Source organism: Gigantopelta aegis, chromosome 1, assembly GCF_016097555.1.
Source record: "Gigantopelta aegis isolate Gae_Host chromosome 1, Gae_host_genome, whole genome shotgun sequence".
Lineage (NCBI taxonomy): Eukaryota > Metazoa > Mollusca > Gastropoda > Neomphalida > Peltospiridae > Gigantopelta > Gigantopelta aegis.
This window is the reverse complement of record NC_054699.1, coordinates 25,866,099-25,878,212: the sequence shown is the minus strand read 5'-3', so window position 1 is coordinate 25,878,212 and position 12,114 is coordinate 25,866,099. Positions and strand designations below refer to the sequence as shown.

The following is a 12,114-nucleotide window of genomic DNA, read 5'->3' as shown; positions in this document are numbered from 1 at the left end:
TCAGACGCAAAACGCGATATAAACCATTTTCTTTCTAGTTTATATTTAAAGCCATTATTGTATGTCAGTAAGGGCTAATCGTAGGCCCGCTGATTTGCTGCAAAACGTGATTGATCTTTATGAAATTGTATTGGGTAAATCCCCTTTTTTTTATTTTTTTTATTTATTAAAACGCGATATACGCCAATTAAAAAAAAAACATTTTTACTGAAAATGAAAAATGGATATATCGCGTTTTGCGCCTGAACGCTTCAAATCATTTTGTATGGACGAAATACCTAAAGCAATCTTTAAAAAAATTATAATAAATACTTATCTATGTCCAAACATTTTTTAAACAAACACATCGTCTTGATTATAATAATCTTAAGGGACATTCCTGAGTCTGCTGCATTGTAAGATGTTTTCGACTAATAAAATATTTCTACGATTAAACTTACATATTAAATATATTTTCCTTTTTAGGATATCAGTGTTTGTATATTCAATACTTGTCTGATCGTCTTAATATTTGTAGGAAGCCCAAACTGGATTTCGCCTTAAAATAATATCATACGTACGAAAACAAAATATTATAGGAAATAAAATGAAATTTAACCTAGTACAAATATTAGAACTATCAGAAATACGTTTAATATATATCCACTAATATTCTATGCAGAAAAATATATTTGGTATGTAATTACAATCGTTAAAAAGTCTCTGTTAGTCGATAACATCTTAAAAGTTGCAGCAAACTCGAAAATGTCCTTTTAACGGTTTGACTGCACATGTACCATCGTTTCTTCACAAGTATCACTAGTTTTTTTTCAAAATTGTGTTGTATATAGTATTCTCCTTTCCTCATTATGATTTTATTGAAATGACTAATTTGTTTTCTTTAACGACACCTATAGAGCACATCGGTTGGATGTCAAACATTTGGTAATTTTGACATATAGTCAAAGAAAGGAAACCGGCTACATTGTTTTAATTAATAGCAAGGGATCTTTTATATGCACCATCCCAAAGACAGGATAGCACATACCACGGTCTTTGATATACCAGTCGTGGTGCACTGGTTGGAACGAGATATAGCGCAATGGGCCCACCGACGGGAATCGATCTCAAGCCGACCGCGCATCAAACGAGTGCTTTACCACTGCGCTACCTCTTGCCCTTTATTCAAATGAATGTGGATGTACATATATGTATGCATTACTATTATATTATATATAATTGTTGGCATTTATAATATATTGTTTGCATGTGTAAGATGGTCTTGGAAGTTGACAAACTTGTGTCCAATTAGTTTGTTGTATATGTAATAAAATATGTTTTCAATAAATACTTTTTTTATTTATGTTTTATTTTTTAAAGAAAAACATGGCTTCATTTTTTAAAAATCGTTTTATTGGTGGTTATAGGTTGTTTGGGGGGTCTCCAGATATTATGTGTGTGTGCGTGCATTGGTGCGTGTGTGTGGTTGTGTGGGTATGTGTGCAGTAATAATGTTCAGTAAATAAAACAAGTTGTGGGGAAAACTATTTATCCAAATCAATTCAGTGAACAAAGACCATAATCAGTTAAGATAATGCATTCTCCACCGAACGAAAACAAAAGAAAAGAAAGAAATGTTTTATTTAACGACGCACTCAACACATTTTATTTACGGTTATATGGCGTAAGACATATGGTTACGGATCACACAGATGTTGAGAGGAAACCCGTTGTCGCCACTTCATGGGCTACTCTTTCCGATTCGCAGCAAGGGATCTTGTTGCGCTTCCCACAGGCAGGACAGCACAAGCCATGGCCTTTGTTGAACCAGTTATGGATCACTGGTCGGTGCAAGTGGTTTACATTGAGTCGTGCGGAGCACTCACTCAGGGTTTGGAGTCGGTATATATACATATATAATATATATATATATATATATATATATGCGCGCGCACGCACGCACGCACGCACACAAACACATTGACGCACAATCTAAGTTTTCTTTTTAACAAACAAGAATTTCATAAGAAAGTTTCAATACAAAATACAATTACACAAAATGTTTTGTGCAAGAACAAATTAAAATTAAAATCCAAGACCTACCGTAAATCATTTAATAGAGGCCTGTCTTAAGTAGAAGTCTGCCTCGATTAGAGGCCGGGTCTTAAAGCATCTAGAAAGAAACCGAGGCCTACCTTGAATAGACGCCTGCTTTCTATAAAGGCCAACTTCTGCTACTGTAGCTTTGTCGGGTTAATGACCACATTATGCTCCTTACCTACGACGTCAAAAGCTAATATAAAAAACATCGTGAGAATAACAAAAAAGAGCTAAATGTGCAACCTTCATTAGAAGACGCTAAAATAAGGCTATGTTAGATGACGTTTGCATAAAACAAAACAGAAGCAGGTCATGTATAGATGCCTCTCTTGTAAAAAGGCCTGGTCTTGGAGCGACGGGAACAAAATACAAGCCTGGTCTCCTATTCAAGGATTTACGGTAATATATAATTTCTAGTAATAATGTTTGTGGCGCATTGTGTCGTGACATCAAAGCTGCAGAGCTAAAGAGTTTAATTCTCCAGTTGCTTGGCAGGCATCGACAGCTGTGGTTATTGTCAACAGTTGGAAGCATTTATTTTCGGAACTATTTCATATTGAAACAAAACCGCTCATTGCAATGCTGTATTAACATATTTATTATGTACATGATAACAGACCATATACCAACAATTGATCAAAATAATGGTTATCACGGTCTTATAAAATGTCGAAACATAATTATGATACATCACCATATACTAGAGTAGTACATGGCTATAACAAACATGAAAAACATAGCTCTTATAAATAATTTTAAAAATAGGTCTTCTTTTAATATGTTTGAAATCAAATTCATTGCAGTCAGCTTATTAATTGCCACAAAAGAGGCAACGCATCCTAAAAATGAACACCAAATAGCCGATGTATTTATCGTGCAAGGGTGTCGTTAAACATTCATTCATTCAAGCATTCCTAAAGGCGACGCCAAACAATACGAATGCCTAGCACGAGAATAGCTGATTGCATAGCAACAAGTGAAATCGTAATGTTGCCTGGTTACTATCGGCACTATTATCGTACGAGACATCCGTATCGTGTGGCATCGCTTCAGGCAGATGATCTCATTACGTCACTGAGGTTGGCATATTTACATTTACAGGAATCTGTGCTATGTGCAGATTTTATAGTATACGGAAAGTAGTGTGGTAAACTATTTATCCAAATTAAAAAAAAAAAATGGTTCTCGGTCAATTGAGAAAATAGAAAAGATATATATTCCAGTACGCCCACTCACAAACACACTATTAATTTCATATCTAGTTTGTCCACGGTCCATAGTCGCGAACCTTACGCCACATGACGTTTCGGGGCCATTTGGCGAAGGTGAAAGCATCTAGCGACTTGCTGAAGTCCTGGGGGTCAAATCCCAGCATATGATGTCTGGCCATGAAGACCATCATTTGATATGCATCCGGGTTTCTGGGATGGCGTTCCCATTCCATCATAACGCATGTGACGTCTACTTTCTTGAAGAATTCGTCAGCCTTTTCCAGAATCTGAAAGCAATAATTTATAAACGTAATCACGGAACTATTCTCATTATTTAGCCATTTTAAAAGGTTTTCGGCAAATAAATTAGTTTTACATTAGTAAAGTCATATTTCCACAACATTTTAGTTTGATTGAAAATATAAAAATCATATTTATATTTTTCTGAACAAGTTCATGCATTAATTACCTACCTATAAATTATTGCGGTTTAATTATTGAGTTCAGTGTGTCTTTATTGTTTTTTAGTTTGATGATTGGATCTAATCACATTAGTTCGTTAATTCGGTAGGCAACCACTGGTTAGGAGCCGTCCAACAATTAAGTAGCGTACAAAGAGCCAGAAGATAGTCAGGTGGCTCTAGTATGATCTTTATGACCATGGATCCTTGCAAGTGGAATATGATATTTATCTACACACCTTGGACTCATGGAATATGATATACCTAGATCTCGTGAATCTGCGTTGATCTTCATGACCATAGAAGTGCCTATGTGGAATATAATATTTATCTACATACCTTGGCCTCGTGTCTCTCTACGTCGATCTTCATGACGACGCGTTTTAAGTCCAACACCTCCAGTAGGTCATCCAAAAAGATGGAGTACATCGTGTTCTTTGTGGCGTTCAGAGATTCTCGGATGTACACTCCGCCTACAAAAACAATGTTTCGTCGTGTATTGAAAGGCAGGAAGGAAGGAAATATTTTATTTAACGACGAACTCAACACATTTTATTTACGGATATATGGCGTCAGACAAACGATAAAGGACCACTCAGATATTGAGAGAGGAAACCCGCTATGCTTTTCCATTAGCAGGAAGGGATCTTGCACCATCCCACAGACAGCATAGTACATACCACGGTCTTTAATATACCAGTCGTGGTGCACTGGCTGGGACGAGAAATAGCCCAACGGGCCCACCGACGGGGATCGATCCCAGACCGATCGCGCATCGAGCGAGCGCTTTACCACTGGGCTACGTCCCGTCCTCGGCTATTGGATGTCAAATATGTAGTTTAAAGAAACCGGTTACTTCCTGCATTATCAACAAGAGATGGGAGGTTTTACACTTTCTCACAGACTCGGCGTCTGTTATACACGTTATGGGTCACTGGCTGGGACCGGACAAAACAAGTTTAAAAAATGGGTCCGCCGAGGAAGTTTGACTCCAAGCTTTACCGACTGAATTAAGTCCTTCCCCCATCACCCAGTGAGAGATGTCTCTCTCTCTCTCTCTCTCTCTCTCTCTCTCTCTCTCTCTCTCTCTCTCTCTCTCTCTCTCTCTCTCTCTCTCTCTCTCTCTCTCTCTCTCTCTCTCTCTCGTATATGCATACATACATACAGACATACAGACATACATACGTATATACGTACATACGTACATGTATATGTATGTGTGTGGACAATACCCCACTTGACAAGACCCCACTTGACAAAATCCCACGCATTAATCAGAATTCTGGACAAAACCCCACTCTGAAATATTTCTATGTGCACTTCAGAGGAATGTTTTTTAATACATATTTTGGTTGGGTTTATTTATAAAGAATCACCCAATGACACACTAACGAAACATTGCAAAGATATGTTCAGTAGCAGATGGCTTCCCTTAATTGATAGGTACATCACAATTGATCTGCATATAAAAATCAGAATTCTGCACACAAAAAAGTACTCTGAGATATTTCTAATTGCACTTGAAAGGAATGGTTTTTAATTGAAATTGTGGTTGTGTTGATTGTTAATGGAAAGAAAGAAAGAAAGAAATGTTTTATTTAACGACGCACTCAACACATTTTATTTACGGTTATATGGCGTCAGACATATGGTTAAGGACCACACAGATTTTGAGAGGAAACCCGCTGTCGCCACTACATGGGCTACTCTTCCGATTGGCAGCAAGGGATCTTTTATTTGCGCTTCCCACTGATTGCTAATGGATGCACTAATGACACATTGCAACTGTTAATGGATCCACTGAAGACACACTGCAACTGCTAGTTACATCACAATCCGCATATAAAGGCACCAGAAAACTGGAAAAGTAATATACTGGACGTAGAGACGGTAGTATTGTTATATTTGTGTCAAATGAATCAAAAGAAGAACAAAACTTAATCTTTTGTTCAATATGAGTTAGTGGGTTTTGTTCAAATGGGCTGTCGAAAGATGTATGTGTGTATATGTATATGTATATGTATATGTGACGGATATAGGCTTAGCCTCACATAGAAAGGCTCAGTCAACCATCGTGTGTGTGTGTGTGTGTGTGTGTGTGTGTGTAATCTGTGTTACTGTAATTTGTGTGTATGCGTGTAGTATGTGGAATCTCTCCCTGTAATGTGTGTGCGTGCGTATGTGTGTGTGCGTGTGTGTGTGTGTGAGAGAGAGAGAGAGAGAGAGAGAGAGAGAGAGAGAGAGAGAGAGAGAGAAGTATATGCCGAGAAAAAACCGATCAACTAGACGAGGGTCATATTTTCCATATTAAAAAACACCAGTAGCGAATTTTATTTATCCTATAACACTTCTAAAATAACATTTTAATTCAATTTTCAATAAATCACAGAACTGAAGTCGCCGTCATCGGTAATATGACGCCATCACGATTAGCACAAATTAGTTTGATGTCACTCATCTTGACTAAATATTTCAAAACGTTACGCTCAGGTATACAGGTCTTGTTTGGTAGCAGACCACAGTTAATTGGAAATCTTCAGTTGACATTTATGCATACCAGCTTATGGCATCCTAAATGCCCACCTATGGTTTATGAATAAAGATACATGTATTTTCAGTCTCAAGGAAATTACAAAAAGGGTCATAACTATAAAGAGGACTTATTTAAAATATGTTTAGTTAAATATTTGTGTTACTTTCATCCTAATGGGTGCATTTGTGACACTGTTCACCCCACATTCAAACCACCCTCAAGTGGGAGTTAGCGGATATCACACATATATTTATGGAAACTTTGCTCATCAAACCTTACAAAAACCGTTATTTGAATAAAGGTTTAGCCATTAAAGTTTTCACAAAATCAGCTTGTTTGAAAATTATCCAAAATTATCGCGTCCAACGTTTGTCACAAGAAAAACCAGGTGTATCACTACCAAACCGCATTACAGCTTAACCGTTTACACTGCTAATTACGAACCAATGGCCATTTTTTTTAAATAACACCTGGACTAAGATTAAGAATTTACTTCCTATTTCAAATGATTAGCTTTCAAACACGAGAACTCCTTGGATATTATGGATAAGTGTGACGGAACATGCTCTTAATTTCTTTTCGCCTGTGGCGGTATTAATTGATTTAGAGGGCCGTGTGCAGTTCCAATACACACCCAGACCAGGTGCGGAGGCCATGTGGAGAGTGGTTACGTAATACCTCCGCGCGACCGGGGTATCTCTAGCGAACTGGCGACGACCAGTCTAGGCTTGTAAAAAAAAATACCGCTTGGTCGCTGTGGAAATATACACATCATAAGATTCGGTTCCGCGTCCTGTCTCCGGACCAGTCTGGGATTTATAATAAATAGCTAGGGTTTAGATATATCGGGGAGAAACATATTGGAAGGCTTCCAGGGATCGCGTCCGTTTGGACTTGGTAAATATTATTTCTGCTCTGTTGTATAACCTTGATGTGATTGATGTGACTTTAAATATTTTAATACTGTATTATACCAATATTATTTAGACGGTGCTGCCGGTCATCTGACGCAGGAAACTGTAGGCTCACTGTTCTATATATATAAGGCTTAGCCAGTCATCCTAGAGAACCTAGGTAAACTGTAGGTTATTGTCTTTATTGTGATAGGTACCAGTATTAATTCTGTGCTACAAGGTTACTGAATGAGTAGTAAGGGTTAATTAAAAATTAACCAGTTAGGAATAGAGTTGTAATTCCTTTATTAATTAAGTTCCCCTGGAAGCGTTTCTCAATTATCACACGTTACTGAATGAGTAGTAAGGGTTAATTAAAAATTAACCAGTTAGGAATAGAGTTGTGATTTCTTTATTAATTAAGTTCCCATGGCAGCGTTTCTCAATTATCACACGTGTGGGTGTTGTGTCACGGTGAAGTGATTAGCATATTGTGTAAACTAGACACCTAGAGATTAACTAATTAAGTGATCAGTTCTGGGTTGTTATTATTTGTTGTTGTTAATTAACTACTGCGGCAGTACATTGGTCTGCGTAGATTAATACAGATTCCAAAGTGTATTGTGTTTTTGTTGTGTTTTCTAGTGAACTAAACGTGCTATAGTAATATATACTTTATATAAGATCTTATCTCTGATCATACCTAGACGAGCCACACACGGGTTGAACTGCCCGTTACAGAGAGATCTAATAGATATACAGTTGGAAGAGATATTTGGATAATCGTGTTTCATTCAGTTACGGGTATTATAGGATCCCCGTGACAGTACGTTATAGAATATATACATGGTGGAGAGGATACGGGCGCATATATTACCTTCAACGCCTTTGTAATGAACGATTTCCATCAAAGTCCGTTTGTCAGACAGTCCGTTGTGTATCAAAGTAACTCTGTCCTCGAATCCGGCTTCTTTGATACTTCTACACAAACGAGCCGCGTTGCCTGGCAACACTTCAACCGCTATGACCTTGTGACCTTTCTTAGCAACGGACAGGCTGAAGACTCCAACATTTGCACCGATGTCTAAGAAGACCAGATCCTTGTCCTCGTCTAAACACTTGTACAGTGGCTTTTCTAACTCCCGCTCGAAAAAGCCGTCCTTGACGATTCTGTCAGAAATCCCATCAGGGCTTTCGTTAATGTTCACAGGAATATTTCCCAAAGCGCTCTTCAGAGTCGCCTTCCTGAACGTTTCCTTGGACGAGCACACCTTGTTGTGAGGCTTCCACGACACCTCATCCCGATAGATAGCAATCGTCGATTTGTCCTTCACTTTAGGGTCCACAGCTATGGAAATCCTGGACTGACTGTCTACAAGAGTTCGACGGCTGTTGGAAAGTATGTCAGTGTATGAAGAATACCTGGTCACTATCTGAGACAATTTTGATTCGTCGATCAGAGGGTGTAGGACGCACACAGAGATGAAGACCAACCACAACACAACCAGGGGCACGCATACCACGAAAAGCCGATTTCTGGCCATGACTTGCTATAGTATTATTCCAGGGCTTGTGTCTGAAAACTAAATATATGTGTAAAGGAATTAAGTACGTCGATCAATGAATAAACATTATTCTACTGTAAAAAGGCTATGAAACATCGACACTTAATATTGAACGAAACATATTTCAGAAGAGTGTTCATTAACAAATTATGAATGACAATGTTAATCACGCTACTTAAAGAACCACTCTCAAAGATGCACACAGACAAAAATATACACACAGAGAAATTGATTTTAAACACCCTCTGAAATAATAAAATACATAGAAGTTATTACCAGAATGTGTTTCGGTATTGTCAGTATTAGGAATAAAAATGTGTATTATGCGAGCCTCTAGCTCCTTACACAAAACTAGTACTTGACTTCAGAACGCTGGACAGCTTTTAATGGAAAGTTGCTGTTGCATATCCATTTATAATGATATTATTATTGAAGCTTTAGCCAGATGTTACTCTATGATATTTGAAATGTTGCCATGTTGGTATGTAAATTCAGCTGATTAAAGTTAAAGATTGTTTTGTTTAAGGACACCACTAGAGCATATTGATTTATTAATCATCGGCTATTTAATGTCAAACATTGGGTAATTTTGAATAGTACATGCCACGGCCTTTGATACACCAGTCGTGGTGCACGGGTTGGAACGAGAAATAGCCCAATCGGCACACCGACGTGGATCCATCCTAGACCGACCGTGCATCAAGCGTGCGCTTTACAACTGGGCTGCGTCCCGCCCCATACGGTCAGTAGTTACCACTCATGTTAAGATGACCCCAACCACAACGACAACAACAACAAGAACAAAAACAACAATAATAATAATAATAAAAATAATTGTAATAACAATAATAATATAAATAATAATAATGAATTAATAAATAAAATAAAAGTAGTTTTTGTGTTTAACGACACCACTAGAGCACATTAAGTATCAATCATCGGCTATCAGTGTTCTAGCTAGGATTTTGACAGGGCGGGGCGCTAATTTAATTTAGGGCATTTTTAACGCGAAAGTCCTATGTTTTAAGGCATGTGTTGGATATGATCGAATTTGTTGTTTACATTAATAAAAATCGTACACATGTATGTAGGTATTGGTATGGAAGCCACATATTAATTTTCTTTTTATTAAATCTTCTTTTTAATTTACTAACCTTTTCTTCGGGGAATGGTGGGCAACTTGACATTTGTTAAAAAGGTTAACCTGCATGTTTACAAGTTTTTGATATGTTTAATGTTTTAGTAACCAGCGATCGCCTAGTCTGGGATCGATGTCCATGGGTGGAACAATTGAGCTATTTCCCATCTAGCCAGTGCACCACGACTGGTATATCAAAGGCTGTGGTATGTGCTATCCTGTCTGTGGAATGGTGCATACAAAAGATCCCTTGCTACCAAGTATGTTTTGGTATGCTGTGTTGTTGGCTGGCAGTTGACAACTCTGACATGTAGTTCGATGAGCAATGCGATATCCGAACAAGTATGTTTTGGTATGTTGTTGTGTTGTTGGCTAGCAGTTGACAACTCTGACATGTAGTTCGATGAGCAATGCGATATCCTAACATGTATGTCTTGGTATGTTGTTTTGTTGCTGGCTGGCAGTTGGTAACACAACGATGATCTTCTTTTTAATGTACTAACCTTTTCTTCGGGGGACGGTGGGCAATAAGTTTTTAAAACTTTAAAAAAAAACTATTCGTCCACTTGACATTTGTTAAAAAGTTAACCTGCATGTTTACGAGTTTTTGCTATGTTTAGTGTTTTAGTAACCAGCGATAGCCTAGTCTGGGATCGTTGTCCGTGAGTGGAACAATTGAGCTATTTCCCGTCTAGCCAGTGCACCACGACTGGCATATCAAAGGCCGTGGTATGTACTACCCTGTCTGCGGAATGGTGCATATAAAAGATCCCTTGCTGCTAATCGAAAGGAGTAGCCCACGTAGTGGCGACATCGGGTGTCCTCTCTCAATATCTGTGTGGTCCTTAACCATATGTTTGACGCCATATAACCGTAAATAAAATGTGTTGAGTGTGTCGTTAAATACAGAATTACCAAATATTTGATATCCAATAGCCGATGTTTAACATATCAATGTGCTCTAGTGGTGTCGTTAAACAAATATTAAGACGACCAAAAACACATTGAATATACAGACACTGATATTCGAAACAAGAAAATAGATTTAATATGTAACTAATCGTAGAAATATTGTATTAGTCGGAAACATCTTTCAATAAAGCAAACTCAGGAATGTCCCTTTAACTTTAATCAGATGTATTTACATATCATACCAGCATAGAACCACTTCGGATGAATTAAATAAAATCTTAGTAAATTATGATTAAGTAAAGTATAAAATAAACCTCACCTCTAATAGTGCCTTAATGTTTAGGTTCTGTCACCAAACAAACAAACAAAGTACAGTGTATGATACACACGTTGCGTTTGATATTTCACGATATTAACCATATGTTCACCACGTTGGAAAATCAATGCGTGGCTCTCTAATTAATTTTTATCAGGATGGACACCCTGCTGTTAAAACAATTACTTTATCACTCGGCTGTGGCATGCGAACCGTAGAACCTGTCAGCAGACTCAAACTCACAACAGGCGAATCGGGGGGGGGGGGGGGGGGGGGGGGGGGGGATACATTTTGCAACGGCTATTTGGTGTCTAACATGTTACAGTTGGGGACACGCGGCCTAGATACTGAGGTAGGAAGCCCTATACCACTGACAAGACTTTTCCTACCTTTTATAGTATGTACGATTTCACAAGTAGAACTCGACACACCATGGCCTTTAATACTATACATTATTAGGCGGGATTTAACTCAGTCGACTGAGTATTCGCTCCTCGGATGGTTACGCAATTGTTAACCAAACCTTTTATGGGTGACAGTTCTATAGGTAGTACTAAACCAACTAACCTCTGGCTGGGTCAAAGTTCGAGGTGCACCCAACTTTTGATAGAGAAGTGAACACCACAAGTCCTGTGATTGGTTATAAATGTGAGTGTGTTGGTTGTAAAAAAATAATAGTTTCATCTGGGTAAAACAAATTTGCAATTTATTTCATCTAGTACCAATGTGTCAAGTAGCCTTTGTGCTTGAAACATGTATGGGGTACCTGTAAAAAAAGTACTCGAATTTTGTGCGAAACTAGGGTAGTCATACACGCTACCCGTTATCTCAGAAACGAGCAGCTTGACCCCCATTTTTTTCTGATTCACTTTAAGTGTAAGGGGTGGTAGTATTTATATCCGTGGCGTTTATGTCGGTTGATACGTTGCAGGTAGGAGTTTTAGCCACATATGTTACTATTGTCGTCTATGGGATTTGATTTGGTAGTATACACCCTATAGCACAT

At 38.0% G+C, this 12,114-nt stretch overlaps 1 protein-coding gene across 1 annotated transcript; it reads right to left on the bottom strand.

Annotated features, from left to right (window-relative positions):
- Positions 1 to 2,661: 2,661 nt before the first annotated feature.
- Positions 2,662 to 11,174, bottom strand: LOC121367460. The gene is made up of 4 exons (XM_041491645.1): positions 11,112 to 11,174; positions 8,055 to 8,760; positions 4,091 to 4,224; positions 2,662 to 3,577 (listed from the first exon to the last, which is right to left on the bottom strand). Exons 2-4 carry the CDS (start codon positions 8,719 to 8,721, stop codon positions 3,338 to 3,340), a joined length of 1,041 nt encoding a protein of 346 aa, XP_041347579.1. The 5' UTR covers positions 8,722 to 8,760; positions 11,112 to 11,174; the 3' UTR covers positions 2,662 to 3,337.
- Between the last annotated feature and the right edge of the window lie 940 nt (positions 11,175 to 12,114).

Bases quoted from the DNA above. Each gene is read 5' to 3' on its own strand.
- LOC121367460 (XM_041491645.1), bottom strand. From the start codon at position 8,721: ATGGCCAGAAATCGGCTTTTCGTGGTATGCGTGCCCCTGGTTGTGTTG. The intron at 4,225-8,054 runs GTAATATATGCG...TTGTTTTTGTAG, and splicing joins TCATTACAAAGGCGTTGAAG to GCGGAGTGTACATCCGAGAA. The intron at 3,578-4,090 runs GTATGTAGATAA...TATTGCTTTCAG, and splicing joins TAGAGAGACACGAGGCCAAG to ATTCTGGAAAAGGCTGACGA.